Raw genomic sequence first — 18,710 nt, forward strand, 5'->3', positions numbered from 1 at the left:
GGGCTGCCCTGTGAGGCAGTCTTACCGATTGCAGTCAGTACTGGTGCTGGGTTTGGCAGCTGGGATAGTTACATGGTCAGAGTTTAGGTGAATAACTTTTTTTCCCTATCATGCTCTGTTTCTCAAGTTATTTCTGTCTGATTTCTCTCTATGCTTACAAGTGCAGTCAGAGAGCAGGAGCAGCCTTCAGGTTCTTGAGAATTGACTCATTACCTTCATAAAGTTGCTGGGAAATTCATTCCTGCCAGAATTATTTATGTTGCCATTTTGGCCTGCTAGTGTCAGATCTAAGTGCCTGAAATTATTTGGGTTGTGTTAGACAAGGTATGATGCGTAATTTAGAAAACAGATCTAGAATTAATTTTTTTGCCTTTGTGTATGTGCGTGTAGCATCATTTCAGTGTTCTGATTTGGAACTGTGCTCCAGAATACCTTACTGAAGGACTGAGAAAAAAATGTTGCAGACTGATAATTCAACAAAATTTTTTATTTTGAGAAAGAACAAAAAATGGACCAAGATATATATCACTATGTAACACATGGTCTGTACTCTCAGATAATTTATAACTTAGGGTGGGACACAAATATATACATAAATGTGAAAAAGACAAAGTACTCATAATTAAATATTACATTTTAGTATAAAAATTTGGAGGGATTTCAAGGCATAAAGGGTAGGAGGAAAGTAAGTTGTTCCAAATCCTTCTTGGCTTACTGGAAGAATTAAAAAAGGAGGTGTGGGTTAGGGGCGGGAATTGATAGTTTGGAGGGGAACATTTAAAAAAAAAAGAGAGAGAGAGATACATTTTCTGCACAAAGTAAGACTCTTATTAAATATGGCCGGTCTGCATTTACTTTAAAACTTACAGTGCTTAATTTCAGGCACAGTCCTGGATTCCAAGGGTTCAAAGCTGCAGATTAGGTCCTCCCTGCAAAGAATTCAGACTAGTTTAGGGTTACAGATAATAATTGACTACAGTGAAGAAACCATACAATAAAAAAGTGTATTCAAAGTACAGTAAGAACTCAGAAGTTTTTAAATGTTATTCTCCAAATTGGATTTTGGAAGTTCTACATTGACTAGGAAGGGATGAAGCTGGGGTTTATTATGAAGCAGTTTTGAGATACTTATTTTTTAACTGTTGACTGCTTTTGGCTAATAAGAACCATTGAATTAGATCTACCAGTTTATATTTGGTCTTTGAAAGATTGAGCTGCTTTTCTTCTAATGAATGATATCATTCCATTGGTTATTTTTATTAAAGTAAAATAGTAATTTGTTTAGCTGAGCAACTTTTGTTTTTATAATTGCCTTGAATTTATTTTGCAACCTTCCTTTATTTGGTCTGATCATGGTATAATAGAGGAACAGGATATTTTGTGAGGATTTTTGCTATAAATAGGGCTTGATATGATCAGATGAGAAAATATGAAGTCCACCTGTGTGTACAAACATCTCATATTTGTTAAACAGAGAGTTGAATCAGGAATAGGGTGGATTGATGTTTTATTCAGGAAAAAAATCAGGTTAGGTTTTGGACTCGGTCAACAACATACTTTGTCACTTTTGGAAACTGGAAAGTGTGGGTAGCCCATTTTCAGTAGTGTCACTTACATAGTAGATCATTCCTTAAGCTGATATATATTAAATCATAGGAGGAATGGCAAATCTTTATGCATTCTAATGTAGACTTTCTCTCCTCAGAATAACATAATCGAAATCCATGTATCAACAACTGCTGAGATATAACGATTGTTAAGATTTTGTCATATTTGCTGATCACAGAGATTTTAAACATTTGAACATAGGGGTAGTGTTTTTGCTTCTGCTATTTTTTGTACCTTCTGATATTTGAAGATAATATGAGCACATATGATTAATTAATACCTAAGAAGTTGTATCTTCTTCATAGCAGTAGACCGAAATCATATTTAAGATGGAAGAAGCCCCTAATAGGAGTCTGGGAAGACGTAGATAACCAGAGTTCTGAGAAACTTACTTGAGCAGAAAAAGGGGAATTCTCTTGTTGGGAAATGTGTTCATCGTTAGCAGTTGTGGAAAGTTATAATGGTTCTTTTAGTTTCAGGTACAAAATAAAGTTCAATATTGACATTTTTAAAAATAGGTGAATAACTAGAAAAGTAAGCTTTGTTGTTAACTACTCAAACACACCTTAAGTTTGGTAGTTGAGCAGCGCAACGTAGCTTCTGAATTGTATACTGTATGTGGAATATTTTGAAATGTGAACTATAAACCAAGACTTTGTGCTGAAATAAGTAAGGAAAACCCCTATTCTGGAACATGGAAGGAAATAGCATGTGAAAAAGGCAGTTCTTCCCATTGGCTTGGAAAAGCTCTCTTTTCCTAGCTGTCTTGTAGGGCTCTTTGTCTTGTATCAGATCCTTGCTACCGAGTTTCTCACTTCTGCCCCCATGTTCCCTCTTGAGACGCAGCAAATCTTCCAGCAGTACTGTGGGAAAATTCTAGGCAGGCTCCTACCTCAGGCAGCACTATTTTCCTACTTTTGAGACCTTAAGAAGGCTATCAGTTTTATTTAGTTAAGTATTTTAAATGACAGTGTAACCCTACGATTGCTATTCTTATTAGAACCATAGATTTCATTTTGGATAATTTTGTTGGATGATATTGAACAGTGTTAGCTGTGTTAAAATGCTGATATATGCTTCAAAGGAACCCCTAAGGTTTTTCCTTCAGGCTAGTTTAGTCAACCTCTTTACTTTCCTTTGCATTTCTTTGAACTGCTGCTATAGATCATTTATTCTTCTGCCAAGAATCATAGTCAAGAAATTAGCAGGGAAGAGATGCGCCAGGAGTGTGGTATACTCCAAGGTGCTTTTGAAGCAGCCTCTCACTGCAGAAGGATAGGAAAGCAGCACAAAATGTTGATGGTCACCAGTAACTCACTTCCTTTCTCAAAAATGTTTTTTTTTTTTAACTTTTTTGTTATATGTTTAGGTCGACCAATTCCTCTTTGAAAACATGGTGACTTTCCTTAGATTAATCATATATTTACAGTTGCTTTAAACTCTGAAACTTTTATTACCTCCATGCTATTTTAAAGTCTTTAAGCCTCATTCTTAGTTGAGTTCTAGTCTTTAATTTCCAACCATTTTTAGACTATTTCCATTTAACGCTACTAGCCTATCTCCCAGATTTCCTATTTTGTCCATTCCATCACCACTCTCCTGAACTTAGAAGACTTGGAGCCATCTTGAAAGTCCTTTACCTCTTTTATCAAATCAAAGTTATGTATCTTCCTGTGCATAGCCTCTTTGATCTGTTATGCTTTATCTGTTTTCACTGTCACCTTTTTATTCTAGGGGATTTTACTTCACATCTAAATGATTTCAGTAGCCCTTTAATTGGATCTTTTTTATCTAGGTCACCTTTTCCCAATAATCCATCTGGTACAAAGTGACCAGATTAAGTTTAATTAAAACATCACTTGTTTTGCTGCTTTCCTGCCAAAGATCATAGAGTTCTCCCTCATTACTATTAAGATCAAGTTTAGGTTTTGGCACTGAAGGTGGCTATTTTCCCTTTCCTGCTTGATCTTCCACTGCTCTTTGAGACGATATCATTAAGCAGGAAACTGTGTGCTTCTCTGCACATACCATATCTTGTGTTTTTGTCCTTGCTTTTATAAATGTTCTGGACCATGCTAGGCTATTCAGATCTCTCTGGATCTCCTCAGAAAAGCTTTCCTGATTCTCCTAATCTGTGTTAGCTACTTGTTTGCTTAAAAAAAAAAAAGAAAGAAAGAAAAGTTTTTTTATGGGTATTTTTCATCTTTCCCCACTTAGATTATAAACCCTTTTAAAATAGGGACTCAACCTGTTCTACATTTGTATTTGTACTTGGCAGTTTTGGGATGGTAATTCAGTAAATATTGAATTAGTGAGAGTATTAAATAAGAAACTCAACTGACTTAATATAATGGAAACTTATGTTTTAAGATTTTTTTCCTGTGCAGTTTGTTGGGTTTGATTGAAATCAGTCATTTGGCAGCCACTTTTATGTGTAAATTTGGTAAAATTTCGATTAAATAAATTTTGATAAATTGATTTTCTTTTTAAAAATTTCAGAAGTTTAGAAGTTTCTCAAAATGTTTACAAATGTTATCAATTTGAATGTGATTCTAAGAAACTAAGTAGTCAAAATGTGAATGTTTTAGTCAGTATGTTCCTGAGAACAACAAACCAGTGATTCTCACCTCCATGCTTGCCAGATAAACGTATTTGAAGGATATCATAGACTTTCTTTTAAGATAATGAAAGAGTGGTCTCTTGAGAATATGAATCAAGATGAGAAAACATCCAGTAGTGTGACTGTAACTAAAATACTTCACTGTTCGTCAAGAATAATTAAACAAATCTGCAGAAGGTTTATAACAGGACAGCTGAAAGACTATTATGTAAGATAAACCAAAAAGATTTTTTTTTCAGTTTGGAGGAAATAGGCACAAATAAGTATCTCTACTTCAAACTTGAGGATGGGTGGGTGGGTGTGGGGCGATGGGGTCGAAAACAAAATGAAGCCCCCTGTGCAATGGTGCCCAAATCAAGGTGATGTTAAAAAGTTGCTTTTATATATTTTTATTTTCTCTTTCGAATTTGAGCTCATGGATATAACAACTGAACTTGCTTACTGTTCCATCTCATTGTGCCACTGTCAGAAGCAGAGAGTCCTAGGCTGGAAAGACTCAAAGAACAAATGAATATAGCATTTTTTATGTTTTAATCAGAGACACTACCTGGATGGAGAATTAGCTGCAAACATTTGTATGTGTGCTGTTAAGAAAATGATGAACATTGGTCTAGAATACAGCTAATGAAGATGATGTTGTTTTCTGCTGTCTTTGAAGATACAGGACACCAACAAAATGCTCATGAGAATATTGTGAATAGAGAAAAAATAGCAAATCATCAAACATGTTATAAACCTTCATCAAGTCAAGAGATAAAAATCTGTTCTTCCTTTGCTTAATTTTAGACGCTTTTTGTTTTGTTTTCCATCATTTCTTGCATGTTTATATCACCTTCTGCTTGGTTTTCTATTTCTCTGCTTCAGTAATACTTGGAGTTTCATTTCTTTTTTGACTTTCTGGTGTTATGAGGGATCCCTTTAAAAAATATTCCCAGAGTATTGAATATTTTCTGTACTTTCTACATCGTTTTATCAAAGATCAAAATCTTCATAAGAGTTTTGGTAGTTCCTTTTTTTAAAAGCAGAACACAAATAAGACTGTACTACCTTGTGAGAAAAAGAGCATATAAATCAGGGATAAGAAATCTGCGTTTCTGTTTAAAGTACCATTGATGGGGAAAAAAATCAGTCAAGAGCTAGCTGTAGGTTGAAATAAGCTAATTATCATATTGCATTGCAAGTAGTGAGAATAGAAGGAAAACAATAGAAGGAAGAATAAAATATTCAGGCTTAATGGCTAGCTTGAAAGTATATTTTATTATTATTTTAGAAGTGGTTAGATGCTTTAATGATAAGAGACTGTTGCTTTTATTTTCCAAGACAGGAATATAATTTGAGAGGAGCTACATTATTCTTAATGCCTAAATGTTAATCTTGGAAACCATATTTATTTCACTATTCTGAGCCCCTCTCCCCACTTTTTAAAATACAGTTCAATCTTCTGATCTAGCTTGGTTCTATTTGGAACCAAACAAAACAATGACAACAATTTTTTTTTAACTCTGAAAGTTTTGTTTTTAATGAATAAATCCAGAAGTTACTAAAAATGAACAGTTTAGATTTAAACTTTAAAAATAAAATTTTAAATGTAAGGCCTGCATTTTCAAGTTAAGTTTGCAGGTTAGATCAAGTAATTGGAGTCATCTCTTCATGATTATATGTCCTTTTCCAAAGGCTGCAGACAACAAATCATTCCTTGTGTCCTGTCTGAGAAGCATAATCTTCTAGAACCTGAAGGGCCCTTCAGACAAGATCATAGAGATAATTTTCTAATGAGATTCTGTTCTACCTTCAAAGCAGAGCATATACATTCTAGCAATACATTCTAGTATTGTCAAAAAATCATTTCTATCTTCATATCCTTAACACCTTTGTATACTTAAAGATGATGATGTCATTTTAAGTCTTAAAGACCTGGGAGCATTCTTACAGTAAGTGTGCTATGTTAGTTTCACTTTGCTGCTCCTTTTTAACGCAAATAGTAGAGCAGTCAACTTGCTTTCTAGTTGAAATTCTTTTAAAATAAACTATTTAAATGAAGTTTGTCAGTTTTTAGATCATGGGGGCAGGGGAGGGGGGGTCATATCTTTCAGAGATCACACTGTAGTTTTTCATAGTGTACCAGGTGGCTAGGAGTGTAAGGGGATCATAGCATCTGTCTTGGTGATAGATTTTGGAAGAGCCTGGAAGATGATCTCTCCTGACTTTCTCAGATTGAACTTTCAAGCTGTGATACTTATCTTTAAGTTATTTCTATATGTTAATCAGTGAGGAAATTTTTCTTATCAGGCTTATCATGTAGCTTAAGGTAGAAGCTCCCCCAGGATCTTGCCTGCCCCCTACCCTGTGTGTATGTCTGTCTACAGTACTTGGCATATGACTGCAGGTCATCTTATAGTGTGCTTTAAAGTTTTGCTAAGGAAGCACTGGCATATTCAGATTTAGCTAGCACTGTCTAGCATGTATAGTAAATAAAACTTTTTTGGAACTGAATTATTTTGTTACAGTCCCTGCTTCGAAGTCAAGAGGAGAATTTTTCATTAAAATTATGTCTTTTGCTTATTGTCAAATATATTATTTTGATAGAAAGGTGAAGACAGAGAGAGATTGAGCGGATGCTGAATTGTTACAACTCCAGATCCTTGAGCCCATGTCGCACGCATTCTCAGCCTAACAACAAACAGCAAAAGACATTTGGAATCCCTTTTTTCCCCTATACAACCTTGACTAGTAAACGAGACTGACAGCAAAGGTTTAGTGATTAGAAATACTATGTTATTTTGTTCTGCTATCTTTCAACAAGAATCAGCGTGTAAAGTTGAAATTTCCTGACCAGAATTTTGAAGACTATGATGTGATTCCCTGGGCCTTGATTCCAGAAGGAGCTCTCTGAATATGGGTTTACTAGTTGGTGGTGAATTCGTGAGTCGCCAACTATTAGGCCTTTATGTCCAGATATTATCTTAATTATGGAGTAAGGTCCCTGAGTTCTCCTCTTTCCTTCCACAGGGCAAGCAGGAGGACTTCAAGACGACAGTTCTGGAGGGTATGGAGACGGCCAAGCATCAGGTGAGGGTGGCATTAGATGCTTGCCACTTAGTAGCAAGAGCCGCCAAGTCAGGGATTGATGCTTGCAAGTGTTTTTGGCTGTGGTATCCACATTTTAGCCAGAAGCGCAGGGGAAATACAACGCAGAGAACAGAGTAGTATTAGAGAGTGTAGCCAGAACAAAGGCAAGCAAAATCTTTTGAAGTCCTCAGGCCGATCTCAGCCCTCCGCTCTTCTTCATGTTTTTAAGGAGATGGCGGGTACTTTTCTCCCCAGCAGCGTTTATAGAAACAGTAAACGTGATATAAAACATAGACTTAGGAATCGGGACCTTTAAAAAGAAATAGAACTGTATCTACAGAGGGGAATCCATAGGCTGAAAGTCTTCAAAAAAAAAAAAAAAAAAAAAGGACTGTGAGGCATTCTAGAACTAGTCAGGCAAGTGACTCTAGCAATGGTCGTTACATGGCGTTGGATAAATTTTTTTCAGTTAATATTACATAGTTAATCATTTTGCAGTTTAAACTTTTCCTCACACAAAAATTAATCTTATTTAAAAAAAAAAAAAAAAGTCTGTTCAAAATGCTCATTTCAGACCAAACTGAGATTTTTACTTCTAGGAAAAATTAAAGGGTTAAATGACTTTTAGGGGTCCATTTGAAACAGTTAAAGTTTGTTCTAGGAATCCAAAATAGTATGTCTGGATTTCATCCTTTGCCTCTTAAAGGATGCTTTTGTGTGTTCCAGTGTCAAGGCTGGTTTTATAAATTGGAATAGATATTACTTCATTTTTGGAGTTTGTCACTTTTCAACTGTTAAGTCTATTTTAAAATTATTTGTTTATTGCAGTTTGTGTAAAGCAGGTCCAGGGAGTATTTGTATTTTACTCTCTTGGAGCAAAGATAGTTCAGTGTTAATGCAGAAATTAGTATTTGGGAATCCAGAATGTTGGAAGTAGACTTCCTTTAAATGCTATCCCAAGGATCAGTGGTTAATTGCCAGTAAGCTCATGGTTATCTTCGAGGAGTTAAAACTCCTCATTCAGAGTCTGTATCTGTGGCCGATTAACCTTTGAGAGTGTTTTTCATCAAAGGATGAACAACTGGATCATCATGGAATTGCTGAGGATCAGAGATAGACGTTTAATCTTGAAGAAATATATCATTTTCTCGTTGCTTTTTTGTTTTTATGTGAATAAATTTACTCTTCTGCTTAATTTAACAATATGTTGTATTGCTAAAAGTAAAAGCAGACTTACATTTAAAACTGTGGTGCTACTGACTTAATATTAGTAGAACATGAATTTTAAGTGTTTCCAGGAATGGAGTGACTGTTCTGAGATCTCTCTTCAGATCTTTGTCATGTTCAGAAGCATGCATTTGTGAGATGATCCATCAGCATTAGAAACGTTGGCTTATAAGTGATCAACATTCTTCTCTTAATAAAACCGAATGACCCTCATGAGTATCTTGGGGCCAGGATCATATCTTGATTTTTTAAAATCCACATCAAGTTGGTGTGTACATCCTAAATCTTAAGTTGGAAGGGAACTCAAGGTCATCTTGTCTAGCTTCCTAGACAAACAGGTAGTATTGTATCACCCGTTTTATGGATTTGGACCTGAAACAAAGTTAAATGACTTGACCCGGGATACCCCAGCAGTTGAAGGAGTGAGAACCTAGAGGTCTCGTTTTTTTAATCTGTCTATTCATTATACTGTCCCTCATAGAATCATTTAGTGTGTGTTTATCCTAAAAATCAAACCTCTAAAACAAGAAATCATGGGATTCTCTTTTTTCCTTTCCTCTCCCCCTATTCTTTACTCTTTTTATTTCAAAACTATTATAGGACTAAATATGGCATATCTATAGTTTACTACTTTTAAGTATTCTTTTTATATGTAGATCCTGTCAGGCTTTTGTTTTTGCTCTTCAGCTAGAAATCTAATTATAGTTAATTTATCTACTTTATGAAAGAAAAAACAATGACAAGTAACTCTCATAGAGGCCTTCTTTTCTTTGTTAATTTTTATATTTCTGTTACCTTATTCTTCTCAAGGTGCTACCTTTATCATCAGAATCAGGGGAGAAATGATTTAATGGACTAGAAGGCCTATATCGTCACCTCTTCCCTCTTCTCTTCTGCCTCTCAAATTTCTCTCTCTGAAAAGGTCTAAATTATTCCCTTATATAATGTAACTACTTCTATGTATTCAGAGGAAGTGTTGAGCCAGACCATTAGAAAGGGTAGTTGTGCTTTTAGCATGACTGTGTTTTGAAAGGTGTTGCTGGCATTTCCCATGTGAAATAGTGAGGAAAAGGAATTGACCAAAGGGCAAGATTGTTATGTAGCATCTTTGAAAAAGTCTAGATTTCTGGAACACCAGATTCTGTTAAGTGCATGCAAACACCAAAGTAAAAAGCTATATTCCAGAGCCAAGTATGTTATTTCTGAATTATCTGTACTACTGATACTTCTTTTAATAAGGATATCATTAAAGTCAGCTGTACTCCCTAAGGTGTTTTCCTCTAAAGGAGACCATGAGTTAGATTATCCAGAGTGGTCTATTAGTTCATTTTGGAAATATCTTATAAAAAGGATGTTTTGGTTTAACTTCTGAACAGTTTAGGTTCCAAATTAATTTTTGTTTCTTTGAAAAAAGATTAGATTTTTATCTTGCAGGCTTTTTATCTTGATTTTGATAGTTATCTTTCCTTGAAATAATAATCTTCATCTCTAAAAACCAAAAGGAAGGTAATAGTTACTGAGAATTTTTAGAAGTCATTTTTTATTTTAAAAAACTGATTATTTAGAAACAACTAGGTTTTTTAGATGTGATCGTAGAAGATCGAGATAGAGGAGAGACTATTCACGGATACACCAATGTCACAACTTTCGGCTTCTTTAAATTCCTTCTGTTAAGCTTTTGATGTTTGATTTAAAGATACTTTAAAACTACCACATGACTTAATAAAACATCTTAATTGTTACACATTCTCAATATTCCCAAAGTTAGCCAGCTAGATTAGTGATTTTTGATGATAAGAACACTTAGAACCAGGAGCCAAATGTATAAAATTTAGTGTTTTTTCCTACATGATTTTCCTGTCATTGACTATATTTTACAGTAGGATTGATATTCATTGGCCACCTATTAAACATGTAGAAGATAATATATCTGAGAAAGCAAGCTACTCCTATTTTGAGGAGAGAGAAGTAAAATTTATAGATTTTATGGATTTTTTGTGTTAATAGTGTACACTCATGAAATATACCAAGAAGTAACCTATTATGAGATACTTGGTCCAAATACTCAGGATTATTATTATTATGTATATAATGCTCCTTATAATGTGACACGTTTTTGGTCTTAGTTTTGTTTTTTGTTTATTTTGATTTTGGTGGTAGGGGACTGGGGATATTAAAGCTGTATAGTTTCAGAAAATTTCACATTACTGAAATAACCTATACCCCTTGATAGTCAGCATTTCTTCTTTTCTTGCCTTAATTACATGCTCCATCTTCAAATACATGGCTCTTACTGATTATTTTCTTCTTTAAGGAATAAAATTATCCAGACAGTCTTTAATTTGAGGTTGGGATTCATTAAATGTAAGGATTGATTTGATTTAGTAATTTGAAACAGCACTTGTGCCCTCATTATCCACAGTGGATGGACAGATTTTTCCCCTTGTCTCCAAAAGCAGTATTTCTTAATGTGCAGCCCATATTAGCATTAGGCATTTTTGCTTGAACCTCTGGTTAACCGTTGCTTTTTTTCTAGGTAGTGTTTGAATGTCTTTGTGGAAATGGCACCTCAATGGCCAAGCTATAATTTTCTAATTTGGAACTTTCCTGCCTTGTTCTTTTTATTCTCCTAATCTTACAAATGCCTTTCCTTTAATTTTGCTTTCATTATCAGTGTTTCCAACTTGTTTTATGTGCTTTAAAATAAATGGTTATCAAGTGGCTATTTCATTACTTGTATATAATTACTTCAGTAGTATTGAATTTTGAAACTCTTTAAATTGTGTCTTGATATTTTCATAAGCTGGTGGTTAAATGTATTTTTATAAGGTGATCTTAGATATACAAGTAAAATATATGTAAATATATATCTAAGGACATATAAAGATGTGCTTAACCACCAGCTTATGAAAACATCAATTTAATACCCAATTTAAAGAGTTGCAAAATAACATATATTTTACTTGTAGTGTAGTATATAAGATATGTGTACACTACAAGTATATGTAGTATATAGCATATGCAGTAACAAATTTACTTCGTACGTACTAAAACATTTCTAATGTTTCTGCCAGAAAAGGAAAATTGCTTGCTTTCTTCTGTCTCATAGTTGTAGTCTGCTTAATTTTTCTCACTGCTTGCCAGCAATGAATTATAGGAACTAATGGATGATACCATTGACAAGATAGTGTATTTGTACTGTTGATTATTAAACCTGAGTCTTCTTGTTCCCTGCTGTAATCCCCAGAGAAGGCATGTGATGGTGTTTTCCGCTCCATAGGCTCTCTTGCTTTTCTATATTTTCCTTTATTCTAATTCTTTATTTTTAAATTTTATTATAGAATATTATTGATACTAATTTTTATTAGCGTGCCCTCCAATATTACAAAATTGGTTTGTAAAAGAAAAAATAATCCAGTGTCTTGTTAAGTTTCATAAGGCGTATTTCACTCTAGACTGTAATTTTGGAATGTTACACCCGAGTGCCTAAATTATTAGGATATTTTAGCTTTTGAGCAAATTGTTTTATTAGAAAAGGAGGTAGGATTGTCTGAGGCAAATCTTTATAGAGGTTCTTCAGGCCAAAAAGAAGTTTGAAGGCATAGTCATTATCCCAAGTTTTGTATTCGCTTGCACTTTTCCCAGAGTCCTTTGCTTTCTTTGCTAGGTGTGGAGGGTGCAGCGTTCCAGAGTAGACTTCCTCATGACCGGATGACTTCTCAAGAAGCAGCTTGTTTTCCAGATATCATCAGTGGACCACAACAGACCCAGAAAGTTTTTCTGTTTATTAGAAACCGCACAGTAAGTTTCCATGTCATCTTTTCGACCTTGATTACAAGAAGTACTTATTACTCTTACAGAGAATATGGGAAAAAGACAGAACTATTGTTAAAAATTAGTTGTTTTTTTCTTCAAATATTTTAAAACATATATACGGAATTCTTGTTTTTATAAAATTGAGATCTGACTTGCTTTCATTTTTTGGATCTTTTTCATTCCTCATAACACCATAAACACAATATGAATCTTTAACATTTTTTAAATATACTTTTAAAATAATCACTTTATCATTTTTCCCTGGATAAGAGAAACCCTTATTCTGTTCTATTCATCTGGTTCATCCTCCTCCTCTGGCTAAATGATTGATTTTAATGCCTGCGTAATATTTTGTCTTGACAATTTGGTCATAATTTATCTGTTGGACATTTAAATATTTTTGCTTTATTATAATTAAGCTCTGAACAACTTTTATACATTCTTGACTGTTTGTTTCCTTTCGATAGAGTTCCAGAAGGAAAACTACTTTGTTAAAAATTATAAATACTTTAAATTTTGATACCTGTTGCCAGATTGCTTCCCTGAGGAATGAATCAGGTGACACCTTCATTGCCTTGCCCTGCCCGTTTTTGTTTTTAAAATGATGATAAACTGCTGCTATAATAGACCAAAATCATTTCATGTATTTTCTATTTTTGATTACTTAGATTGACTGCTTCTTCACATTTATTAGTTGCTTGTGTTTCTTCTGTGAATTTTTGTTTCATGTCCTTTATTCATGAGAAATTCTTTAGCCATAGAGTAGTAGAGAGCAAATTACTTTAATTTGAACGGTATATTTACAGTGATCTGTTTTCTCTGATTCATTTTCTGGGACCAGAAGTCCAGAATTGGTTAATGACTGGCCCAGGTTAGAGTTTTGATCTCTGGCTCTAAAACAGAACATAAATTGTTGTCTCCTATAAGATTCTATCAGTTATCTTGTCTTGATTTGCTTCCAGATTTTAAAAGTGCAACTTTAGGATTGTTAAAGTAGATAGAACCCTATGACCCGAGCTTTATTTTATAGGGTGGAAGGAGAAGGAGGGCTTACTTTTAGGTGTAAGGAGCGTAGGCCCAGTGTGTACTTGAGGAATTTCATTTTCCCTTGATAGTGGCCACAGAGAAAAGTAGAGATGAATATGAATTTGGTTACATCTTTTATTTTGACATTACCAAATTCCTTTTTTGTTGAAACTTGTCTAAAGAACAGTCTTTTAATTCAGCTAAGACTCAAATGTGGTGGTATGTAGTTCTGCAGATATATATTCGATTTGAAGAGAAATCATATTAGAGGCCATTGATTGTACCATAATATTTTTCACTCCTCACCTTACTTCTTTTCCAGCAGTATTTGAAATAATCGACCTCTCCTTTTTCTTGAACACACTGCTCCCTTAACATAACATAGTGTTCTGGTGTTTCTCCTGCTCCCATGGCTGTTTTCTGCTCTCACTACTTTGTAGGCTTATCCTTGGAACAGCAGGTCATTATGTGAGCTGGCTGGAGTTCCTCAAGGCTCTCTGGTCCTCTCCTCTCTCCTGTGTTTTTTCCCCCCAGAAGCCCTCTTCTACACATTTGGCTTTAGTTGTCACCCATAAGCAAATGGCTGTAGACCCTGACTCTCCTCTGGACCCCAGCTATATACCTAGATGTCAGCCTTATATCTCCTCGATCGTCTAAAAACTAGATTCGTTATCTCTTCTTTCAGTGATCCTCATTCTGTCAGTGGTATACTAACTCATTTAGTTGTGCAAGCTGAAAACTGAGGAGTGATGGTTGGCACCTCTTTTCCCCCCACGTCTGTATATCTAATCGATCATCTGATTTTGTGGATTTTATCTAATCGGTATCTTTCAAATCATGTAACCCAGGTTTAAATTCTCGTTGCTTCTTACCAAATGTATGATCTTGACAGATTACTAGGTATTTTTCTTTTTAGGTTAAATATCTCTCAGCTTCCTCAATAATTCACTCATTTGACCTGGTTTTGTGTTTCATCAGTTTCTTCTTCATTGTTTCAAAGAAAGGAATAACCCATATTTGGGGACTTAAAGTTAAAATATATTAAAGTGGTTAAATAGTCTGTTTCTAATTGAATATAATACAATTTCTGTTGTTTAAATACAGTTGCAGTTGTGGTTGGATAATCCAAAGATTCAGCTGACATTTGAGGCTACTCTCCAACAATTAGAAGCACCTTATAACAGTAAGTAATGTTTCAGTAGGACTAGTGTTGGATTGTGAAAATAAATATTTTCTTCCAGGAGGCTCATGGTTTCTTGATAAAACTCATTACTTTTTTCGTTCATATTTTCATCTTATTTTACCTTGTGCTGTGCAAAAATGAGCCTTGTAGAAAAGCTATTTTGTATGTTTGTAATTGTTTTCCTGGTTTTTAAGTTGGATTGACAGATGAGTGAGTTCAAGAGATGGCTTATAGTTTCCCCAGACCTATGTTCCAACTTTAATCCGTGGAGTACTTTGTTGATATTCAGTTGGCTGGCTCTCTGGCTTTCTCATATCTCCTTTGCCAGCAACAAAATCTGGTGAAGTTTTTGCCAAAGTAAATGAGTATAAATACTACATTAAAAAGAATTGGTTTTATCTTTCATTTCATCTACAGCGTAATGTCATTCTTAAAAATTGCATGTATTTTTTTACTACCTCACAGACTAATTGTTCTATGAATCACTTTTCTAAAGGCTTATGGAAAAGATGTATAGAATGACATGATTATGGAGAAGAAGAAGAGTTAGAGTTTTTTATTTTAACTGCTAAAAATATAAACGTGTTTTAAAATTCATTTATTCTGTAGGTGACACTGTACTTGTCCACCGAGTTCACAGTTATTTAGAGCGTCATGGTCTTATCAACTTCGGAATCTATAAGAGGATAAAACCCCTCCCAAGTAAGGACCTGGCCAATGCATTTCATGATTTTATGTTTTAGTTCTAGGACTCTATATTATTTCCAGGAGGCTTTTAGCATTTTATTTTGATTTCTAAGCCTATATTTGGAGTCAGAATATTCCAAAGTTTATTTTACAAGTCAAAGTAAAAATAAAATCTCTTTGTAAATTCTCATTTCGTATAATTTCTGGTTTGATAGATACTTAGTAAAAGGTACTAGGTTTCCAGTTTAAGAAGAATCAATTAAAAATATTAAATATGTCAAAAATGAAAGTTTGTTATAAAAGCTGGAGGTTTGAGATTTTTCTCTCATCGGCCAGTTCTTTGTACTGCTAATGGTTGCATTTTTATTTTTTAAATATTATTTATCCTTTTCATGGTATCTGCAGAATCCGAGAATCCAGGAGATAGGAATATTTTGAGAATTAATACATTTATTTATTATTAAAATACATTTAGTTTTGATGCTTTAATAATTCTTCAAAAAGGGGTACTGAAGACTATAGAAGTAAAGCTGAAAGAAAATAGCTTTAAGAATAAAGGGATTGGCTGGTCAAATTGTCCTAGTATAATTGTGAAGTAAATAAATGAAGCAGATTATTTATAGTGAGTTAACCAAGGGTCACAGTTACTAAAGCACTTAACTTTTGAGAAAATGAGAAAGTAAATCCTAAGATAAAGAATTTCATTTATAAATTTTCAACATTAAAGTTCATAAATTTCATATATTTCCTAGTTTGTATTCAGATAGTTTCAATATTTTGAAAATAACTGTCTAGAATTGTTTACTTTGTAAGATATCATGACATGTTTGGAACCTAGAGGTTTTGATGATAAAATACCATCAATGCAAACTCAAAGCTACAACAAAATATTCTAATTTTCGTTCTTTTTGTTTTTAGCTAAAAAGACAGGAAAGGTAATTATTATAGGCTCTGGCGTCTCAGGCTTGGCAGCAGCTCGTCAGTTACAGAGTTTTGGAATGGATGTCACACTTCTGGAAGCCAGGGTAAGAATTTTATTTTAGGTTTAAAAGCCTGGCTTGATAGAAATATAATAAGGAAATTATTTGTTGCGAATTAAGGAATCATATAACTTGAACTAAACCAAATTGATTAGCATTAATACATAGAGTACTTTGGATAGTGTTATTTATTTTGGATAAAGCATTTTTTACAGTAAAGCTTTGAAAGGTGCTCAGTGAGTAGTTTGTAAATGATCCATCTACTCTTGATGGATATTTGCAGGTCATTTTTTTTTTTTTTTTTTTTTTGATGGAGGGAGGATGGGGATCCTTTATGGACACATCCTTTGCAGGAGGCAGTTATTTTCAGCGTTGGAACAGAATGAACTATATATTCCGTTTGATAGCCAAGGGAAAGTAGTTACTTTTTAACTACAGCCATCTTTTAGGGCCTGGTAAAACCAAGATATTGGTTCACTTCTCATTAGTCCTGGAGAGAGAAATGGAAACTGAAGGAAAAAAGGGATGATGGCACAGAGTGGGGGTAAAAAAAACACATTAGGATGCTGCTATTCAAATTATTTTCGTGAGTAAACTTTGCAATTTAATTATCTTCCAGTGACTTAAAGGCCTCCCCAGTCTCCCATCATTTAAAAAAACACTTCTCAGGGTAACCTAAATGATCTAAAATTTTATAAAAGCTTTAAAAATGTAATGTGTACTGCAATCCAAATTGCTTGTTATAAATTGTTAATTTTTTCAAATAGTCTTTTCAAATAGAGCATGAGAAAGTCAAAAGTAAACAATTCCTGATACATTCTTACTAAAAATGTTATTATTAATTTAGAAAACAATTGTGTATTCTGTGTACTAAGAATACAGTAAGTAATAAGGGAATGATTACAACCCTTATCCAGGTAGAGTTTTAATCCAGTGTACAGGTTTTTGTTTTGTTTTGCTTTTTTGTGTAGTTTATAGAGTATGCTCATATTACTTATTCATGATCGAAATATCACCACAGCTTTGTAAGGTTTCCCCATACTTGAAAATCTGTAGTCAGCAAAGGTAAACCTGGGCCTGTTTAAGAGGGATTGTCAACAGTTCATGCTTAGCAAACACTCTGCCCCTGGGCATAGGCCTTCATGAGAGGACCATTTGTCAGAGAAATCATCAGTCAAATCAGTCACAGCTGACTTTGAGAATGAGGGGAAAGAGTCGGAACTCAGTGATAGAAAGACGGCATTTAGTGTTAGAATTTGTGACCAGATACTTTCTATATGGGCGACCCTTGCTCAGCCTATACCTTAATGGTGTTAGAGACAGCCGATAAGAGAGATAACAGTACCTATGACAAAATATCTTTGACTATCAGTTTGTTTCCTTCTTCACATCATAGTTCTGTCCTTCTTAGATGTCATTTTTACCTACGTCTCCCTCACATAGGCTTCCACTTAGACTTCATTTGCTCTCTGTCCCCACAGTACTGTTCTTACTGTTGCACTCCATGTAAATGCTAAACAATACCTTTCTTTTTACATTATAAAAGACAGTAGCCTGGGCTGTTATCATGCTGGGTTCTTATGGTTAAAATAGAATTGATGATTTTAGCCATTTAATTTCTGAAAAACAGGATCGTGTAGGTGGGCGAGTTGCCACATTTCGCAAAGGAAACTATGTAGCCGACCTTGGAGCCATGGTAGTAACAGGTCTTGGTAAGTGGTTTTGTGCTGTAATATAAAGTCTGAGACTCCCAAAATTGTTTAAGCTTATTATATTTAAAGCCATAGATACAGTTTTAAAATATATTGGTTAAAGATACTATTCTTAGTGTTAGAGGTAAATTGACAAATAGTCTTCCTGAAAGAATATATCAACATGTGTAAAATTTAAATTGTACATACATTTGGACCTAGCAAATCCAGTTTCATTTAGCAAATTATCCTCAGAAAGTAGACAAGTGGACCATGTTACATTTGGAGCATTTTTTAATGTGCGAGAGTAAAACACAGATTACAAGATTAAATTGTTACATTAAAAATTTTGCCGCATATTAACATGAAATGATTTTCATAATTTACTGCTAAATTGAAAGATTAAAAAACATATTTGTTATCCTTTTGTATGTGTGTATGTCTATAATTTTATCCGTGTTAGAGCTGTAATAAAATGTTAACTTCGTGGGATTATAGGAAATTTTTTGCTTGCTTTATGCTTACCTTACATATTTGTTTTACTTTAGGTATTTTTTAAATATGTATTATACATACCCTAAGTTTAGAGTATTTTAAATTTTGAGTAAAAATATTTTTGCTTTGAGAATTTTGTTCTCTTTTCATAAAAGGTATGTTGAATTTAATCGTTTGAGTTTTTTCTAGGAGGAAATCCCATGGCTGTGGTCAGCAAACAAGTAAATATGGAACTGGCCAAGATCAAGCAAAAATGCCCACTTTATGAAGCCAATGGACAAGCTGTAAGTGGAGGACAAACGGAACTT

The 18,710-nt window shown here is 34.0% G+C and overlaps 1 protein-coding gene across 2 annotated transcripts in view; it reads left to right on the forward strand.

Moving 5' to 3' along the window:
* KDM1A (lysine demethylase 1A) overlaps positions 1-18,710 on the forward strand; it is a 52,982-nt gene that overhangs the window by 12,845 nt on the left and 21,427 nt on the right. The window contains exons 3-9 of one of the 2 annotated variants that reach the window (XM_016149308.2): positions 7,238-7,297; positions 12,192-12,325; positions 14,471-14,549; positions 15,159-15,251; positions 16,155-16,261; positions 17,847-17,928; positions 18,592-18,686. In XM_016149308.2, the coding sequence (XP_016004794.1) occupies positions 7,238-7,297; positions 12,192-12,325; positions 14,471-14,549; positions 15,159-15,251; positions 16,155-16,261; positions 17,847-17,928; positions 18,592-18,686 (650 nt within the window). The remainder of the gene's footprint in view (positions 1-7,237; positions 7,298-12,191; positions 12,326-14,470; positions 14,550-15,158; positions 15,252-16,154; positions 16,262-17,846; positions 17,929-18,591; positions 18,687-18,710) is intronic. The other variant, XM_016149310.2, reaches the window with a different exon arrangement.

This window comes from Rousettus aegyptiacus, unplaced genomic scaffold (genome assembly GCF_014176215.1).
Source record: "Rousettus aegyptiacus isolate mRouAeg1 unplaced genomic scaffold, mRouAeg1.p scaffold_m13_p_1, whole genome shotgun sequence".
In the NCBI taxonomy this organism is placed as follows: domain Eukaryota; kingdom Metazoa; phylum Chordata; class Mammalia; order Chiroptera; family Pteropodidae; genus Rousettus; species Rousettus aegyptiacus.